At 42.3% G+C, this 20,807-nt stretch overlaps 1 protein-coding gene across 1 annotated transcript in view; it reads left to right on the forward strand.

Moving 5' to 3' along the window:
- Positions 1–481: 481 nt before the first annotated feature.
- LOC306660330 (ventral anterior homeobox 1-like) overlaps positions 482–20,807 on the forward strand; it is a gene marked incomplete at both ends in the record, with an annotated part of 30,975 nt that continues 10,649 nt past the window's right edge. Inside the window, one exon of the mRNA XM_079138433.1 lies at positions 482–486. Coding sequence (XP_078994559.1) covers positions 482–486 — 5 coding nt within the window. The remainder of the gene's footprint in view (positions 487–20,807) is intronic.

The following is a 20,807-nucleotide window of genomic DNA, read 5'->3' on the forward strand; positions in this document are numbered from 1 at the left end:
TAGAATGTATTCATCCATCCCAAGCGAACGCAAAACATTTTTAAAAATAGTAACTTTATTGTAAATTATTTACGTCGGAAGCTTCCCCCCCCCTTTTTTTTTCCTTTCTTTCTTTCTTTCTTCTTTTTTTTTTTTTTCTTTCTTTCTTTCTTCCCCCCTCCCTTAGGCAAATAGTGAAGAAAATAATGGACGTTGCAAACGCGGGTAGGTGTCACTGAATCCTGGCTACTAACTTTGTTCTGAATGTTTTGGATATTTGGATGTTTTGTATTTATGTGGTGAGAGTGAAATATATATATCTATGAGATAAATGAGGTGTACTTTTGTCTTATATTTGAAGGATAAAAACAAAAACCAAAAAAGGAAGAAGAAGAAAAAGAAGACCCAGCAAATGATGAGTCTCGGCGTAGGGACTCCAGGGTCGGAGGGTGGCAGTCCCTGCAGTACCGGGGCCTTGCGACTAGTGCCGTGAACTCGCGGGATGCGGTCTGGGGAGGATTTCGGTTCCCAGAGAGTCAGAGACGCCTGGCTGCAAGGACCTGGTCCACTTCTTGTCTCCTTCCTGGCTTCTATTTGTTCCTGTGGTTTGGGTCCCTTAGATCCTACCCCCTTGGATCCTACCCCACAAGTTTCTTGGTTTATTTAGGAATTTGTCTAGGGACAACCAAAAGTTCCTGCCTCTTAACACTGTCAGTTTTCTAGAGTTTTCCAGTTGCATGTGCCTTTGGAATTATGCAATTACCGGGGGGCGGAGAAACAGGCTAGATGGTCTTTTCTTCTGACTTAGAAAAAGTCTGTCATCAGAGAAACTTTGAGAGTAAGAGAATGAAATAGATATTAATTCCTGCAAGAAGACCTCTCCCTCCTCTTGGTCCTGGGACCTAAGCGATGGTAATGGATGTAGACAGAAATCTGGGGAAGGTGGAGGGCGCAGCAGGGTGCTCCTGGACAACTCTGCTCCGGCGGACTGCCCGTGCAGCGGGAGCAGCGGGTACAGCGACCCGGCTCTGGACCTCTGCACATCTGGGTGCATCTGCATAGTCCCTGCGTAGTGTGCCAGCACCCCCACTTTGAGGCATCCAGAAGGTGGCTGCGACACAGTGTGGGCAGTGGAATCCTTCTGTGGGACTGGGACACTGCTGGTTTGGGGTCTTGGCCTTGAGCTGATCTCAGAGCAGCCATCCACCTACAGTTGATTCTTATTTTTCTTTGCTGCTCTTGGATCGTCCTCTCTTTCCTCTTCTTTTTCTCTCTTGAAAATGCTTCTCATTTCTACTCTATTTCTACTCCTGTCCCCTTTCCTTCCTCTCTAGTGGGCTGTCTCCCCCCCTCCTCCTTGGTTCTCCCCAGTGTCTCTGAGCTCTCTCTCTCTCTCTCTCTCTCTCTCTCTCTCTCTCTCTCTCTCTCTCTTTCTCTCTTTCTTTCTTACACACACACACACACCATTTTGGATTTCTTCTTTCTCCTGCTTCTTCTGCCCTGGTGGCCCCAAGGCCAAGTCAGTGGGTGACTCTGGCTGCATTTTCAAGGTTGGTTCTGGGGTCCTCCAGTGGTGAGAAGGGAGGGAGAAGGTGGTATAATTTTATGGAACAAAAAAACAAAATCCAGCTTTGGGTTCCCAAACGGCTCAGCCTCCCTTCTCAGGAGCTTGAGCCTGGGACCTTTCTAAGCAGATCAGCCCATCACCTGTCACCTCTCCATGCACACCTCCCTTTCCTCACTGGCTTTGGGCAGAACTGCTGAGCTCTTCATCTGCCATTCAGGAAGAGCAATTGTTCTTAAAGAGCCTCTTCTGCCCAGAAAAAGAATCACAATTTTAATTAGAAAACATTTGTAGACAATTCATTTAATTTTAGTGCCAGTCTTATTTTCCCTCCTTCCCCAAGGGCCCCAGAAAGCTGCCTTGGTGAGGCCGCTGGCCTCTAACTGGACACTCACAGGCCAAGGAGGAGGCAGAGAGCTTCTGTGGCAACAGCTGGCTCTGCCTGGGAGGCGGGAGGGGTGGAGCTAAAAGGAATCTCTCACTCAGGCTGCACAAAGCAACATCCAAGTTGTTTCAAAGCAGAAAAAGAAAGAAATCCTCTCATTAACCCCTGTGCAGTTTGGTGGTCAGGTGGGAAAGATGGGAAGTCACTTGAGGAGCTGAGCCATGGCACTTGTTCATATTCACACTTGCAGTTGGCTTAACCTTGAGTCAGAACAGATTCCTACAAAGTAGTATTTAGCAACTCTCTATGGTCTACAAATAGCATTTCACATACACCATTCTTTTATTCCTAATGGTGGCTTTGGGAAGTCCAACCCCATTTTAAAGATCCACATACAGGATTGGAGCAAATTGTTTGCTCAAAATCACATGATAATTCACAGCCACAAGATTTTAAGCTCTCTATTGGTACAGAGCCTTCCTCTTTTGGATTCTTTCTCCCTCTCTCCTTCCCTTCCTCCCTTCCCTCCTTTCCTCCCTCCATCTGTCTCTCCCTCCTCCCTTCTCTCCTTCCTTCCCTCCCTGCCCATGATGTCTCACACATGCTACCTTTAACCTACCTGCTTCCATCCCCCCTCCCCCACCCTCTTTCTACCATGCCGCTCCTGAGTTTCACCTGGTGCCTTTATCAAGGCATATGAATTTCTCCCTGCCAGTCTCCTAATTGCTCCTTCACTTCTCTCTGGAACAGCTTCTCTAAACCCCATATTCTCTTTGGTCTTATACTTCCTTTAAAACAACAACAATAACAAAAACAAAAACACCTTTTTTTTTTTTTTTTTAAATTGAGGTACAGCATTCATGTTGTAAACACCCTATGGTAAAGTACATGAAACATAAGTTCACAAGTTGATAAATCTTTACACACATACACGCTCATTCAATGAATTCCTTTTAGCATCTCCCACATGATGACACAGTGTTCAGTAAGATGGCATCTTACTGGTAGGCTGTTGTTCCACAGAAAACCATTTCAGAAAGTTTTTCTAAGGTTCCCTGAAGGATTTATAAATCATGCCTTTCCAATCCCCTGACATCTTGAGTTTAAGTGACTTAATTAAATAGCTGATCAGAGCTTTAAAATTGCTAGAAGCTTTCTAAAGATTCAACCTGAAGACCGACCACTTCAGATCACCTGAAACAGGTTAAAAGGCAGATTCCTAAGCCTCAACTCCACTTGAGGAATCACAAACTCTGGGTTGGGACTCAGGGATGTGCATTTAAAACAAGTTTTCAAAGTGATTCTCATTGCACTAACAATTGAGAACCAGTGTACTAAATGACAAGTCCCAAAATAGCAGCTCTAGCCCCCAGCCTCCAACCTCCAGCCTCCAGCCTCCAGCTCAGGGCCTGGCATTTGGCAACAATACAACAAATGCTTTTTGAATGGATGAATTCACTTTTTCTGACATGGTTTCAAGTTTCTTGGACCACATCATCTTATTGTAATTTAACACTGTTTTTATGTTGGGAAATTCTTACATCTTGGAGTCTTTTTACTGGAATATGTTTCATCTTAATGGAGCAGGAGAGAAAAGAGGGATCAACTTTGGTGGTTTCTCAGGTTTAATGGGTCTTTTTATAAATTTAACTTGGACCACTTTGCTGGACAGGCTGCTTCCTTTCAGAACCGGTGGCTTGGAGAGGATAAGGGACAAGTCTTCAGGTTTGCTGAAGGACTCAGATGCACCACTCTGGTTGGAAGCTGGCATGGAGTGAAAATGGAAGCAGAAAATCACTTGGGTAGTCTCTGATTTATAGTCCATATGACATGTATCTTTCATTTAGAAGCATATTTGCTGAACCTCTTAACCCCAAACAGAAAATAAATATTGTGCTCTATGTGGTAGTGCTGTATCAATTCTTAGAAATAAATTGCATCTTATATATGTACTTCATATGTATATATAATTTTTCATATAAAGTCTTCATACAAAACTTCACATGAACTTTTTCATATGAAAAGTTTGCTAGGCGGGTAGAAATATATATTGCAACAACATACACATTTACACACACATACACATTCCTCTGTATCTCACGAAGCTAAGGATGCTTGTTTGGGGCACAGAGGAAAAGCAATTCATTTTAATGAGTACTAGTTGTGAGCTCTGGACTCACAGTAACTTGGGTTCAAATCCTAGATCCACCACTCAGATACACTGAGTATAATCTCAGATAAATCACTCATCTTGCTGCTCTAAGCCTGTTCCTTCTAAGGCTCCTTCTGCATAGGATTGTCAGGAGTATTTAATTGGATAAGACCTCTAGCACAAGCCTAGTAGAGACCCTCAAACATCGTAAGAGTGTAACAGTGTGGCAGCTGACCGTCTGAGACTCTCTCTGGGCCTCAGTCTCCCATCTGTGGGATGAGGGGGTTGGCTTCCTGTAGAAGCTTTTGGAATGTGCTTGAACCAGTCATGATGGGATTTACTCCCCTTGCCTTTAGACTGGGTATCACAACCATTAGCAAGCACGGTGTTTTATTTTTTTACCAAAAATGATATTATTTTAATGGCTTGTCAGACAGACTTCAGGCTGGCAGGTATTGGACCATGCTTAGTCCTTTGAGGATTGCTTCATCTGAAGAGAGCCATGTTTCCCAAAGGCATGTCCCACTTCCTAGGAGAGTTTCCAATGACTGATAGGCAAGGGGAAAAGCCTCGCATCCTGAATTTGGGTAGCTTTACTGCTTCACCCCATCTTCCAAAATGCACAAAGGGTGGGCTGAGGTCTCTGTTGAGACCCCAGAGCAGTTTGACTTCTCTCCCTGCTGCTTCCTTCCACCCCCTTCCTCAGCCCTTGGAGTGAAGCACTCCAGAGCAAACTCCGGAGTGCTAATCCCCTTGCTTCCTGGGGAAGCGGCTGAATGAAGTGGTGTGGAAATAGCATGGTAGGTGGTGCAGCGGGGAGGAAGCACAGAGGGCCTACGGCATGGGGTGACTGAAAGCAAAGGGAAGAAGAGTGGGTCCGGGAACACCATGTTGATGACATCTAGATTTTACCCTCAAGATGATGGGAAGTCATTGACAGGTTCTCCAGGGAAGATCATGAAATCATCGTAGTTCAGCATTTTGAAAGAGCGCTGGCCGTTTAGGAGAATTCCAGGAGAGGTATGGGAACAACAGCACGAGGACTCCGAGGCAAAGACCCATTGGAGGATCCACTCCCATAAGAACAAGAGAGAATGATGACGATGGCAGTGGGTCAGTTGGTGCAGTGGTGACAGAAACGGAGATGAGAGGCAGATTCAAGGCTTTTTTGGAGGGAGTGGGTACTGGGGATTGCACTCAGAGCCACTCGACCACTGAGCCACATCCCCAGCCCTATTTTGTATTTTATTTAGAGACAGCGTCTCACCGAGTTGCTTAGGGCCTTGCTAAGTTGCTGAGGCTGGCTTCGAACTCTCGATCCTCCTGCCTCGGCCTCCGTAGCCCCTGGGATTACAGGTGTGCACCACCGTGCCTGGCTCAAGGCATTTTGCTGAGATAAAATCAGCACAGCTTAGGATCAGCCTGGAGGTGACTGGTTTCAAGACTGGGTCCAGGTGGAACTTGGAGACTGTCTCCCTGGCGTTAGATAGGGAGTTAGATGCGGAACCTGTAACAAAGAAGGGCCGGGTGAGGTATCTGGGACTCTGAGGCTGGGGAGGTCGTGGTGAGTTCCTACAGAGGCCTGTGGGAAGGCAGCAGGACCACAGCCATCTATGCCTTCCCTAGCTTCCATTCTCCCCAACTGGAGCTGAGTTCTGACCTCAACACCTGCCTGTTCACCAACCTTTCTCCCTTGCGGCAGCCCTACGATCCCATAACTAGGCATTTAATTCCATCATCATTGTCCTGCCAGAAACCTCTCCTTTGGCTTACAGAATAAAAGTCTCTAGCTTGGTATTTCTGCAACATGTGTGAAAGGTCACTAAATTGTTGACTATGAAGTAGAGCAAGACAGAATGACAAATTGGGAGAATGAATAAGACATACTTGCAACAATTTGGTGTTTCCAGGGCATTTTTATGCATTTACACACACACACACACACACACACACACACACACACACACACTCACACACACATTTTAAGATTCTTATTTTTCTTTCATATAAATAGATTCATACTATATGTATTATTTTGTGACTTTTTTTCCCCATTTAACCGAGAGTGTCTTGGAGATCTTGTTATTGTTTGTAGAAGTATCTATCACATTAAACACAGTATTTTAGAGTACGGTTGTATGGTAATTTGTTTAGCCATTCACTTCTTGGCATATGTTTGTTCTTCTCCTCCTCCTTCTCCTCTTTCCCCTTTTTGCCTTTACTAACATATTTCTGAGAATTTTCTTGTATAAATACTGATATTCCTGAAAGTGGAGTTATAGGGTCAAAGGATATATATTTTTAAAATTTTAGTAGGTACTACCAAAAGCTGAATGCATTTATATTCTCACCCACGGTTTCTGAAAATTAGATGCAGTGTTTTGATATTATTCATTTGAGGCTCTTTTGTGTTATCTACTCAAAAAATTAGTGTTCAAAATGCATGCAACATAAATTTCCTGAAGTTATTGCAAAACCTGCTTATTCCTTTCCTTTTCTAGATTCATTGTTCATCTTGTATATAATTGAGGCCCTATTAAAATTAAAAAGGTTTATTTTCAAAGTGATAATAAGTCTAATTTCCAAGGTTCATTACAAGACAAAGCTGTTCTGGCTCCTCATTCTAAAGAGGCAACAAATCTACAGTTTATCAACTATTTTCCTTGACTTAATTCCTCTTATTCATCTCCTCTTTCTACCTTAGCTCCTCTCCTCCAAACACCTCAGTTTAGTTTTAGAATTGGGGAGGGGAGTTAATCAACCTCCACTTTTCACATTATTATGACAATACAAGCCTATTCACAGTTGAGCTGTGTACCATGTATCTTATGAATCCATTTATTTTCTTGTATTCCCTAGAATAATAGTTTCCTTGTGTTTCAAATTATTTACATAATTCATTTCTTCAAACTCTGCTGTGAGTGTAAATCTCCTCTCTTTAAACTCATACACATCAAATATCCTCCCAGTTCCATCTTCTGGAGACATCTATCTTGATGTTTTTGTCCTGTACCGTTTGAGATTTCTGGCTCACTTGCCCTGCCACATAGCTGTTTTTCTAGAAATTTTCTTCACCATTTTTCTGAGCACCGTTATCTTCTCTGGGGGTGGAAGTCTTGTTTCTCTTTGATGATTTACTCCTGTGTTTTTCTGGGGAACTTCCTTCCATAGTTCCTTGGGAAATGGTAGGGTTTTGTTTTGTTTTGTTTTGTTTAAGTTTGTATGTCTGAAAATATTTCTGTTCTAACCTTGCACTTACAGAACTATATACTTAAATATAGAATAGTTGGTTGGAAATTCTTTTTCCTTAGCATTTAGAAGATATCATTTCATTGTCTTCTACCCTCCAGTGTTGCTATCAAATCCAATGCTATTCTGATTTGTGATCTTTTAAATATGACTATTATTTCTCTCTGAAAGTTTTTAGGGTCTTTTCTTTGTCCTTAGTATCTTACAATTTCACCAAATAGCTCAGATTTGGTCATTTTTATATTGTGCTACTATTTAGTGAGCCTTTTTGGTTGGAAAGTCATTGGAAATTTTTCTTGGATTTTTTTTTTTTTTTTTTCATGATATCTCTTTCTCTTTCTCTCTCTCTCCAATACTGGGGAATGAACCCAGGGTTACTCTACCACTGAGCTATATTCTCAGCCTTTTTCTATTTTTTATTTTGAGATAGGGCCTTGCTAACTTGCCGAGCCAACTGAAACTTGTGATCCTCTTGCCTCCACCCCTGGAGTTGCTGGAATTACAGATGAGCATCATCCCTGGCTTTCTTTCCCTCTTTTTCACATGGTCTTTTTTCTATAACTCTTTCAGTAGTATTACTGGCTCACTGTGTCCAGAAATAAACCTCTAATCTTCTGCCGAGGGTGACAGAAAAACTGTCCCTTGGCTACTCAGAGTAGAGGAGAGGATCAAAGTGGGAATCCAGCTACCTTCTTCGTGTGTTGATCTTGTACCCTGCAACCCTGATGAACTCATCTGTTTAGTTTTTTTTTTTAATATTTTTCGCTGTAGATGGACACAATATCTTTATTTTATTTATTTTTATGTGGTGCCGAGGATGGAACCCAGTGCCTCACATGTGCGAGGCAAGTGCTCCACCACCGAGCTACAACCCCAGCCCCACCTGTTAGTTTTGATAGTTTATTTGGGGTTGGAAAGTCATGTTTTCATTTTTTCAAGATGAGTTATGACACCTCATGAAAAAATGTGAGTGCAGTTGGGATTTACTGAAGAATGAAATGAGTTTCTTTTTTTTTGTTGTTTTTCCTATAAGAGCCAGCATCCTCCTTATCCAGTAAGCTCTTCTCAGAAGGGAGGGATATTGGGTGACTAAAGGAAATTCTCTCCTCAAGATAACAAAAGGCAACAGAAAACTCACTGGAAAGGGATGGTGGTAGGTTTTGTAACTCGCCTTCTACGTCTCTGAGGAGAGGACACCACCTCTCATTCCCATTATTCCCACCATGCGTAGGCCGCCATCACTGCAGTGTCTGGGTCTGGGTGGACGTCTCATCCTTCGTCTCTAGTTTTTCCTCTCCACGACTTGTCCCCCATTTTTCAGCCCCAGAAATGCCTCTCAGGAGTGGATGCAGTCAAGCTACTCCTCTGCTCAGAACTCTTCAGTGGTTTCCCATTGACTTTAGTGCAAATCCAACGTACAAGTCCACTGACGACCAAGCCTTGGCTATTTCTCTCTGTTTCGACACCCCTGCGCTTTATACCTCAGTCTTATGGACTCAACACATTTTTCGGATATGCACAAACGTCTCCCAGTGGCAGAGCTTGTTTCTCTATTAACTCACTCCTCTACCACCCTCACCCATTTGCCATTCATCTAATGGTTTCCGACCCTCTTTTAGGACTCACTTAGATGTCTCTTCTGTTGAGAAACCTTCTCTCGTTCTCCAGGTCTGCAACAGATGCTTTTCTCTTGGAACCCTACACTTTTCCTATCACTGTTCATGCTTTAATGTAACTATTAGTTGCCTTGTCTGTCTTCCCTAATATTCTATTCCATAAGTCCTGGGAAAGCAGGAATCATATCTTATTTAATTTAGTTCACCATTACAGAGTACCTGGATCGTAGTAATTGTTAATAAATACTAGGTGAAAAATTATGTATTACTTGTATGTATGGACAAGTGTGCATATATGTACGTGTATAGGCACTTTAGCATATGTTGTTTAACAAACCAGAACTCCCCACCCACACATGTAAACATGAGAAATTCAGTGAGAAAAGCAAATCACTGTTTGTTTTAAACTTGCAGATCCTGAGACCTGAAGAATCAGTGTGCCAGCATAACTTTAACTTTTTTTTCTGAGACGCAGTACCACTCCAAAGATCCTGCTCGCCTGGAGTTTGCTATTGCCATCAAGCTTTTGCCTTAAATGGATTTCTCTTCACTCAATGTCCAACGTCCGTTAAGCCCAGGTTGGAGCCAGGACCATCAGTGTTACATTGAAGCTTAGCAATTCTTTCAAGTCAGTTCTCTAGCAGTTATGTTTCTGTGACATGTTTGGAACAGCAACGTGGAATGCAGAATCAGGTAGAGGTCATCTGGAAAGGAGGAGATGCTGGGTGGCCCTAGGTCAGGGGTCATGGAGGCCAATGATACTAGCTGCTCACCTCCTGTCCCTTTGGACTCAAGTCAGCTGAAAACTATGTGCCAAATACAGCTCCACACATAACTGACAGCAAATGTCTCTTGAAATTGACGCCCCCCCCCACTCTCGGTTAACATTTCTTTCTTTTTTTTTCAACTTGTCAAGGTTGACTCCAGCTTCCCATCTGGAATTGAATTGACCCATCCAGTCACAGGTGGAGAAGGGTAGAAAGAAGGGTGGAGAGCGATGCACCCAGGGAAGTCCTCACCTATCAGGCTACATCCTCACTTTTCTCTGGACCAGAGGCATAGTTGCCTCTCGCAGAACTTCCCTAAGTGGTAGAAGCATTGACTGAACTCTAATAAAGGGCTTTAATTATTATCCATCTTAAGTTTAACGATCTACAGAAAGGTTGAGAGTTCTCACTGTCCTCCTGAATTTGTTCTTACAGTTCACATTGCTATGCCTAGGTCTGGAACGAAAAAGTTAGTTTATTAGGACAGCTTATTTGGGTCCCAGTGATTTTCTAAGTATGAAATTATACTTTTAAAAGCATCTTCATGGGGCCGGGGTTGTGGCTCAGTGTGGAGTGCTTGCCTCACATGCGTGGGGCGCTGGGTTCAATTCTCGGCACCACGTAAAGAAATTTTTTTTAAAAAGTATTTTAAAAAAAGCATCTTCGTGACAGGTGTGAGGTGATTTCTCTTTGTGGTTTTGATTCAAATTTCCCTAATGGCCAGCATCGTTGGATCATTTTCTTTTTTTTTTTTTTTTTTTTTAATATTTTGTAGTTGTAATGGACTTCATTTTTTTATTTATTTTTATGTGGTGCTGAGAATCAAACCCAGTGCCTCACACTTGCTAGGCGAGCGCTCCCCCACTGAGCCGCAACCCCAGCCCCCTGTTGGATCATTTCCCCTACACCTGTTGGCCAGGTGAATGTCCTCTTTGAAAAAAAGTCTGTCAGGTCTTTTGACCATTTTGTAATCTTTTTTGGTTCAGTGCTGTTGAGTCTTAGAAGTTCCTCATATTGGGGGCGGTATTAGCCTCTCTTAGACATACAGTTTGTAAATATTTTTCTCTTATTCCGTAGGTTGCCTTTTTATTTTGTTGACTGTTTCCTTTGCTGTGCAAATCCTTTTAGTTTGATAAAGTCCCAGTTGTTTATTTCTGCTTTTGTTGCCCGCGTCATGAGGGTCACAGTCATTAAATTACTGCTAACATCAATGTCAAGCAGCTTTTCCCCCATTTATTTCTAGGATTTTTATGGTCTATGTTTAAATTTTTAACAAATTTTGGGTTGATTTTTGTGTACGGTCTAATTTCATTATTTTCTAAGCAGATATTCAGTTTTCCCAACACCATGTATGGAAGAGAATGTCTTTTCCCACTTGTGTACTCTTAGTGACTTTGTCAAAAATGAGTTAACTTCATACCCATTAGGATGGCCATTACGAAACAAATGCTAATGATTATTGACAAGCGTGTGGGGAAAGGGAACCCCCGTACAGTTTGTAGGATTGTAATTGGTAGACATTACGGAAAACACAATGTCGATTCCTCAAAAACCTAGCACTAGAATGACCCTGGGATTCACTGACCCCAGCTCTGAATATGCAGCGTACAGAAGCGCTGACGATCAGCAGCTTGAAGAGAGATCGGCAATCCACATCCAGCCAGGCATTGCTCACCATAGCCAGGAAAGGAAACCACCTAGGTGTGCATGCAGGTCTGACACAGATCAAGAAAACATCATGTGTGCACAGGCACATGTGCGCACACACACACACACACAGAAGAGTATCATTCGGCCTTAAAATGAAGGAAATCCTGCCATTTCTGACAAATTGGGTGAACTTAGAGGACATTATGCTAAATGAAATAAATCAGACAAAGGAAGTCAGATACTGTGTGATGTCACTTATATGTGGAATCTGAAGAATTTGAACTCCCAGAAACAGCCAAAGGGTGGTTCCCCAGGGTCAGGGGTGAGGAAAATGGGATTTTGATCAAAGGGTACAAACTTTCATGATTGGAAATTGAATGTAAAGAGGGTCACTGTAATTCATGGTAATATATTGTGTACTTGATAGTTGCTGAGAAAGTACATCTGAAGTGTTTTTACCGACACACACCGAAAAAACAAATACGTGAGGGGTACGTTGATTAGTTTAATTGTGGTAATCACCTCTCAATATATATGAATATAAAATAATATGTTGCACTCCTTAAATATACACACTTTTTATTTGTCAATTATGTCTCAATAAAGCTGGAGGAAGAAATTCAACACATTGTCCATGTGCATAATCTCCCTCACCCTCACAGCATACATCACTCTCCATGTCCCCTGCTGAACTATTTGAGAATATGCTGCCCACATCATGACACTTCATGTTGGACAGGTCAGAATGTATCTCCCACATAACTGTAATACCATTATCAAATCTAAAAAATTAATAATTTTGAGATATCACCTCACATCCTCTACATATTTTAAGTTTCTGATTGCCTCACCAAGGTCAATAATGTCTCTTTTATTTTATTTTTCAGTGTCAGGGTTGAACCCAGGGCCTCGGGCATGCTTGGCAAGCTTTCTACACTGAGCAATGCCTCAGCCCTTTGTTTTGTCTTTTAATCCAGAAGTATGGATTCACTATGTGTTCAGGGATTGTATTTGCTTGGTATGACATTTGTATTGCTTTTACCCTAGAAGAGTTGTCTGATTTATTTTTTCCTGCATATATTGACTTTGGGGAAGTCCAGATCAGTTGTCTTACAGAATAAAAGTGGTCACAGACGGATTTGTCTGATAGTTTCCTCATGGTGTCATTTAACTTGTTTTTCTATCCCTGTATTTCTTGTTACCATATTTTCTTAGATATAGTTGGCCAGAATATTTCATAGGTGATATGTTGCAACTATCTTCTCAATTGGTCTGAGGAAGAGACTAGTTCCATATTATAATTATCCCACCTCTACCGAGTTCCTGGTAGGTAGTCTATACTAAGATAGATTAAAATGGGGGAATATAAAGAAATATATGCTTAACATAGTCCCTGGCACATGGTAGATGCTCTACCAATATTTTCTGGCTGCTAAAATAACATAAAAAAGATAACTGACATAATGACACGATGATTATGAAGGTCAAATGAATGCTGGAATGGAAGAGTAATTTGATTTAACTGATCCCTAAATGCCACTGAGCAGAGTCGCTGCTGATGCTTGTGGTCACTTCAGGTACTGGAAATGCAGTGATTGGGCAGCTCCAGTCTTGGCCTTAGAGGAGGTAAAGTCCCCATCATTCAAAGTTGGAAAATAATTTTGGTGGGACGGAAGAATTTGTGTAAGTACCCAACAATTTGAATTGGAGTCAGATTCTGGAAGATTATTGACACGAGGGTCAAATACACTCAAAACTCATAAAAGACGCTGACTTTTTAATACCTAAAGATTCGGAGGGTAGTAGTTTGGCTCTGGGTATGGCACTTTACAACGTATGTGGGTCTTACTTTCCTTGTTGGTAAGATAAGTAGAACAATAGTTGCTCACACAGCTCATATCTACTGAGCATTTACCAATATGGCAGATGCCAATCTAGATTTTCTAAATTCCACATATAAATATAAACTCTCTCTATAAAATATAATGCATATGACATATAATTAGGAAATGTCTAATCTCTGTGGTCATAATGGTTTCGTAAGCCAGTTTCAATCTCCCCTCTACAGATGAGGGTGCTAAGGAAGCACAGAGGACAAACAATTTGTCCAAGATTATATAGCTAGTGAATGGTAGACTCAGAGTCAATCTCAAGTAGATCTCAGAGATTAAATTCCATACACTATACACAATACATACGTGGCCATAAGACAGTGAAAGGATCAAATCGAATCTATTGACTTAATTAGTGCTTGGTTTATAGTAAAAACTCAATGAAGTGAGTGCCATTTTTATTTCCTTGAAGATATACTTAGAGCAATGCTTGAATCCATGTGATCTGTGGCATGTGTCACAATTGAGGTGTTAATTTCTGGAGATTTGTGTGACACTGCTGAGAAGGATGGAACAGAAAGAGGGACCCTAACACGAAGATGGTAGAGATTGTGATAGTCCAGCTGAGTGTAAGGAGAGTGACGAACTACCTTCCAGAGAAGGGGTTTTAAGACAGCATCGACAATTCAGCGACAGTACGTGTGGAACCCTGAGGTGCACAGATAACTGAGGGAGACTGTGGGGGAGAAGCACACTGACAGGTCTGGAGCACATAGGACAGGTGCCGCTTCTTTTTCTTTAGCTGTCATGTATTGGGCACCTTCTATGAGCTAGGTTTCTTGTATGTAATTAGTTTTCCTTCTCATAACAATACTGCAAGTTAGGTATTATTGGTGCTATTTTTCTGATAGAGGCTCTAAGAGACTTTGCCCCAGGAGGTGGGGAGGAATGCAGGGAGGACGAGAGAGAGAGAGAGAGAGAGAGAGGAGAGAGAGAGAGAGAGAGAGAGAGAAGGAGGAGAGAGAGGAGAGAGAGAGAGAGAGAGATCAATCCTAGACCCATCTGACTTCAGAGCCCATATTGGACCAAGAATCCTTCGTTCAAACTTTAAAATTTCCATGCATTTTCTGAAACTGTAGGCCCAATTTTATAGGAGATGGGCACTCAATAGATTCTAAAAGGAATCCATGACCCCAAAAGAGAGAAGAATCATTGTCTTAAAACTGTCAGAAGAACCATAATAATCAAATCTCACTGCCTTCATTTTGAACTTGGGTAAACAGTAGCACAGAGAGGGAAGGATTTGTCACAGAGGGATTCAGTGACTGAGCTAGCACTCGAACCCTGTCCTCTGGACTCCTGAAAGCACTGGCACTTACTTTAAAACAAGATTTTTTTTTTTTTTTTTTTTTTTTGGTGGTCCTGGGGATTGAACTCAGGGCCTTGCCCTATGAGTTCTCTAACGCTGAGCTTGAGCCCAGCCCTTGGTAGTTTGAGTCAGGGTCTCGTTGAGTTGCCCAGGCTGGCCTCAAACTTGCGATCTTGCTCCCTCAGCCTCCTGAGTAGCGCGGATGCCAGGCATGCACCACCACTGGCTGCACTTCGATTTTTGATGCCTCGCGGGAGGGCAGCAGAAGTCTGGAGCAGGTTGGAGTACTGCAGTGCTCTGAACCACCTCTCTGGCAAGGAGTCAATTAGGCACCTCTGGAGGGAGGTGAGTTAACTCTTCAAGGACCAGGTATTAAATTAGTACCCTTTGGTAAATTGCCACTTTGTAGGGTACCATTAGTAAGTGCCTGCTCTAATGTGAGCTGCGACGTAGAAGAGCAACCCAGCTACCCAAGGGCCTGCTTCCTGCCGAGTGTATAGTTTTCTCCCCAGGTGGAGGAAACGCTGCATGTGTCGTGGGAAGTCAGGCGTCCTTAGAGGAAGCTGCCATGACGGGGAAGCCGGACCAGCTGCTTTCTGCACCAGCCCGGGCTCTGTCTGGATGCAGGAGTGACTTTAACATAAGGAAGTGCAATCGGGCTTCACGTTTCCTTCACTTTTTATCCCCACCTTCTTCTCAGCCCGAAACCTCCGCCCCTTCTCATTGCACCTCTTTTGCGGTGCTAGGAATTGAACCCAGGGGGCGCTCTACCACTGAGCTACATCCCCCCCCCCGCCCTTTTTATTTATTATTTATTTATTTTTTCTGAGACTAAGTCTGGATAATTTACTGAGGCTGGCCTTGAACTTGCAATCCTCCTGCCTCAGCCTGCCACCTGTGCTACTGAGATAGAACCCAGGACTTGGACATGCTAAGCAAGTGCTGTTCCAGCAAGTTACAGCCCCATCTCCTCGTTTTACTCTTGAGGATCATTTTATTCTACCCATCACCTTGCTGGCTTCTAATTGGTATTTAGTGACTTAATTAATGGATGAGATTCTACCTGGGTCCAATCTTTTGTGTGTTAGGGTTGGGGGGCAATATTGCTCCAACATGCTCCAGGGGTGGGTCAGTGTCCTTGAGATCTGATTTTTAGGACTAAGTCGGAACTTGCTTTGATGAACGTGGAGCTCATTCCTCATTCTTGTCCTGCCTCAGTAACACTGGGGAACTTTGACCTTTTTCACTTCTTTGACTCGATTAACCCCTCCAATTTTCCCCTCTCCCAGGCAAAATCAAATTTGTGTCGGTGTCATTCTTTGAGCTGTATCTAGAGGATATTCCTGCCCCAAGGGAATCAGCGCTGCAAGGTTTAGGGTTTCTTAAAAATGGTGCCTCCCATTTCAGAGAAGTTCCTGCTACTTTGCTTTGTCCAGAAAATGATTATTGTCTCTAGATTAAAGCCTCTGTAGTTTCAGATCTGATCGCAATAAATCTACTAGGAATAATGCCTGTCTGACATTAGACCAATTGCCTAGAAATCATGACACTCATAAGAAACAGTCATCTCTTTATTTGAATGAAAACAAAGCATTCCAGGGCAGATTAAAAATATACTATTTTAATTTTTAGCAGAAAAGAATTCTTTAAAGAGAATTGTCAAGGATCAAAACTGGTTGATAAATCGCATATGTAACTATGTAATTAAACATCTCCATTCCAAGACCTGCAATTAGAGTTCTTCGTCTACTTACCCATGATTCATTCTTGCTAATATGCTAAGACAGAAGGGAGCCGGGGAGAGAAATTTAATTTGAACTTTTTTGTAATTTGGATCAAGAGGCTGTGGAAACATGTCTAGCCTGGGGGGACAGGAGAACCGGGTTCTAGTTGCCCAGTTCTATTTCCCATTAACTGTGGGGCTTTAACCAAATTGCTAAGCCTATTTGAACCTTTGTTTCTTCAGTTAGAAAACAGAATAATAATCCGCCTTAGTGAAAGGCTGAGTGTGGCAGTGCTTTGTAAATCTTAAAGCATAGTAAGGTCCTGATGCATTACAGTGCGGGGCTTTCTTTTCTTCCCAGAGCAGGCCAGGCCCTCTGTTGGTAGAAGGAGGAAAAACTTTAATGTACAAGATCAGGTGCTTTGTCGGCTGTGTCTGTGATTGACTGGAGGTGCTGCTTCTGAAGACCAGGGGTCTATTGTTAAGAGAAGTGCTGTGTGCTCCAAGGGTTGGGACTTGGTTTGTGCCTTCCCAGTTGCCGAGGGTCCCTGAAGATGCCTCAGGTGCTGAAGTGTTGACTTTTGCTGGATTCATATTTAAAGAATAGTCCGTTTGGACCATTTGGAGACCACGGGGTATTTTGACCAGAACATTGGGAATTTGTGAGGTTCAGTTCTAAATCTCAGTGTGGGACTGTAGGATAAGAATTGGGGGCTTGAGTTCAAACAGAATATCAGAGCTGGGAAGGATTCTACAGTGTCCTCAAAGTGTGGTTGAATTGCAGCATCGGCATCACCAGGGAAGGGAACTTGTGAGAAATGTATTCTTGGGCTCCAACCTAAGAACCTGCTGAAGCGGAAATTCAGGCTGAAGTTTGGCAGCCTACCTAACAAGCCCTCCAGGTGACTTTGATGCACTCTGAGTTTGAGAACCACTGCTCTCAGCTGGCCTCATTTTGTAAATTCTTGTAAAATGTTGAGCCTAGGGCCTGGTGCCTAGTGAACAGTGCATATGTGACAGTGGTTGCTATAAAACCAGAATTGGAGCTCCTGGCGGTGACTTTTGCAGTACTCCTTAGCCATCCAAGTTGCATGGGTGTGCCAGTTCCTTCTGTTGTGACAGCAACTTGCGAGTGCAGTTGCTGGGCTGTCTTTGAAGAGGAGGGTTACGTGGCCAGTTGGTGGTAGAGACTCAGGTAGCGCTTAGGAGTAGATGGAATCAGTCCTCGGTCCTGTTTGTATTAGATCATTATAGTTTTACAGAGTAGTTGGGTTCATTTTAACAAAATCGTAGAGGCATGGAATTTGATTTCAATCCTCGTCTCCCCTCAAATTTTCTGCCCCTCCTCCCTCTACTCCAATGCTCTTCTTTTGCTCGTTATTTATTTATTTTCGATTGGTACTGTCTACATATACGTGGAGGCAAAATTCCCTGTGGTACATTTAGATATGTAAATATGATTTTTGTTAAATTCATTCCATATTTCCTCCCCTTCTCAGTCCTTCCTCCCTCTCCATCTCCTGTTTCTACTCCAGTGATCTTCCTTGTAGATTTAGGATATCAGATACCTCCCCTCTCCCCTGCACCACCGTCTTCCCCTTATTCATTCTATCTTCCACATATGAGAGGAAAACATTCTACCCTTGATTTTCTGAGCCTGACTTCTTTCACTTAGCATAATGTTCTCCATTTCCATCCATTTACCAGCAAATGCCATAATTTCATTCTTCTTTATGACCTAGTAAAACTCCATTGTGTATATATACCTCATTTCTTTGATCCATCCATCTGTTGATGGACATCTGGGTAATTCTATAATTTGACTATTGTGAATTGTGCTGCTATAAACATTGAAGTGACTGTATCACTAAAACATGATGATTTTAGTTCTTTTGGTTAAGTACCAAGGATGGGTTGTATTGTGGTTCCATTCCTAGTTTTTTGAGGAATCTCTATGCTGCTTTCCAGAGGAGTTGTACTAATTTGTAGCCCCACGAAGAATGTATGAGTGTAGCTTTCCCCCTACATCCTCACCAGCATTTATTATTATTTGTGTTCTCAATAATTGCCATTCTGACTGGAGTGAGATGAAATCTTAGTATAGTTTTGATTTGCATTTCCCTGATTGCTAGGGATGTTGAACATTTTTTTTTTTTATTTTCACCATTTCTTCTTTTGAAAAGTTTCTGTTTAGTTCTTTGCTCATTTATTGGTCAGGTTATTTGTTTTCTTTTTCATGTTAAGTTTTTTGGGTTCTTTATATATATGGATATTAATCCCCTATTGGAGGAAGAGCTGGCAAAGACTTTCTCCCATTCTGAAGGCTCTCTTAGCATTTCCTTTGCTGTGAGAAAGCTTTTAAATTTGATGCTGTCCCACTTTTGATTCTTGGTTTTATTTCTTTAGCTTTAGAGGTCTCATTGAAGAAGCTGGTGCCTGCATATATCTGATATAGTGTTGTCGGTCCCATTTTATGTCATACGGAGGGAGAAGACTGTTCTCCTGAGGGATAAGAGAGATATTCCAAAGAAGAGTAATTAGTTTGCAATTATCATATTATCTCTTTTGACCATAACTACCAGCAGAATTCAGTGCAAACTTGGCACACGCTCCTATGATTCAGTTCTTCCATCTGTAAAATTAAAATAATGTGATTTCCTCATTGATAATTGGCAGAGAGAGGATAATTATAAGTTAAGGAGCCTCAGAAGACTTTTTCCTCTATTAAAATTTAGTTTCATTTAATTTTGTGATTAAAAATGTAATACATGGCCATGCCTCTGTAGAACTTTGGAAAGGTATAAAAAAGAAAGCTAAAAAAATCACCCTAATTCTACCATTCAGAGAAAACCACTGTTAGTGTTTTGGTGAATTTCCTTCTCATATGGAATTTTAGTGAAAACAGTGTCTAATCAAAAGATATTGTCAAGGGAAGCTTATATGTATTGAGTGTCTAGCAAGACAACATGCTAATTGCTGAAGATATCAGCAATTATATAATATATATATATAATCAGTTAATGCTCACAATATCCCTGGAAGGGTTTTGACCTTGACTGCATGTTAGAATCACCAGCAGCAGCAGCAGCAGCAGCAGCAGCAGCAGTGTGTGTGTGTGTGTGTGTGTGTGTGTGTGTTGTGGGGGTGGCCCAGGCCTCAGACTAATCATATCAAAATTTCTGAAGCTGGGACCAAGGCATCATTGTCTTTAAAGGTTGTCTAGGTGATTATAATACACAATCAATACTAAAACTCTGTTCTAGACCATTGGTTCTCAAACTTCAGTTTGCATCAGGGTCTCTTGTGAAATGCATGTGGCTGGTCCCCTCCACCAGAGCTTCTCATTTGTGGGTCTGCAGGAGAGGTTGAGGATCCTGCATTTTTATCAGGTTCCTAGGTAATGTGTACGCTGCTGGCTCAGACACCATTTTTGACACTCTGTAAGGGAGATTATATAGACATCATTCTATAGATGAGGGGGAAAAATGAGGCTCATGTTAAATAATTTACCTAAGGTTTACAACTAAAGATTCTAGAGCTCAGAATATGAACCTGGGCCTGTTACAATGTCTAATTTTTTTTTTGTACCTCCCTATTTCCCTCATCCCATCGGGGGTGTCTGCTAATGTCCATTAATTTAAAATAGTTCTATCTGTGATAATGCAGACTTTTCAGTCTCCCAATCTCTCTGTCCTTTTTTGGGTGGGAGATTAAACCCAGTGTTGCTCTGCCACTGAGCTACACCCCCAGCCCTTTTTTATTTTTATTTGAGACAGGGTCTCCCTAAGGTGTCAAGGCTGGTCTAGAACTTGGGATCCTTGGATCCTCCTCCTCCCAAGTCACTGGGATTGCAGGTGTGTGCCACCTCTCCCGGCTCTCCATACTTCCAAATGGTGGTTAAGAAAAGAGCTTCCCTAGCTAGGCTAGGGGACAAAGCAGTAGTCAGAAGCACAGGGTAATATTTTGCAAGGTTTAACTCAGTCTTCGAAAGTGCCCAGCACTGGGCAGCTAGGGCAAAAGTTAATTTATGAAACTTCCTAGAACCGCTGAAAGAAAACTCCCCTTGGCTTTTCTTCAGACTTCTGAAGAGACTTCCAGCAAGCTTTTCACTGAGTTAGGGTTGGAGGCCCCGATGTGCTACTCTCGCCTCTTCTTCCTGCCTGTTAGGCAAGTCAACTTCATGGGTTCCCCTGAGACATGGGCAGGTAGGGCTTTGCCTCAGTTGCAGCTGCTGTCAAGCACATTCTGATGGTTTTCAGTCTTTTGTTTTCATCATATTGTGACAGTTTAAACCCAGATTGGCAAACATATCTGAAATAAATTAGATAATTGCACACAATTTCCAAACTGATTTGAAAGTCACATGGAAGTGGAGCTGGTGTGGCCCACCTTGGTGACAGTAGAGGGGTGTGTGCCAGTTGTATTTCATGGTTCTCTCTCCAGGGGAGGGCTTCAGGACACACTGGCTTGCTGCTGCAATCTGAGGGACAGACTGCAGAGGACATCATGTGGTCATCGATA

The sequence above is a fragment of the Sciurus vulgaris genome, assembly GCF_902686455.1.
Source record: "Sciurus vulgaris genome assembly, chromosome: 4".
NCBI lineage: Eukaryota > Metazoa > Chordata > Mammalia > Rodentia > Sciuridae > Sciurus > Sciurus vulgaris.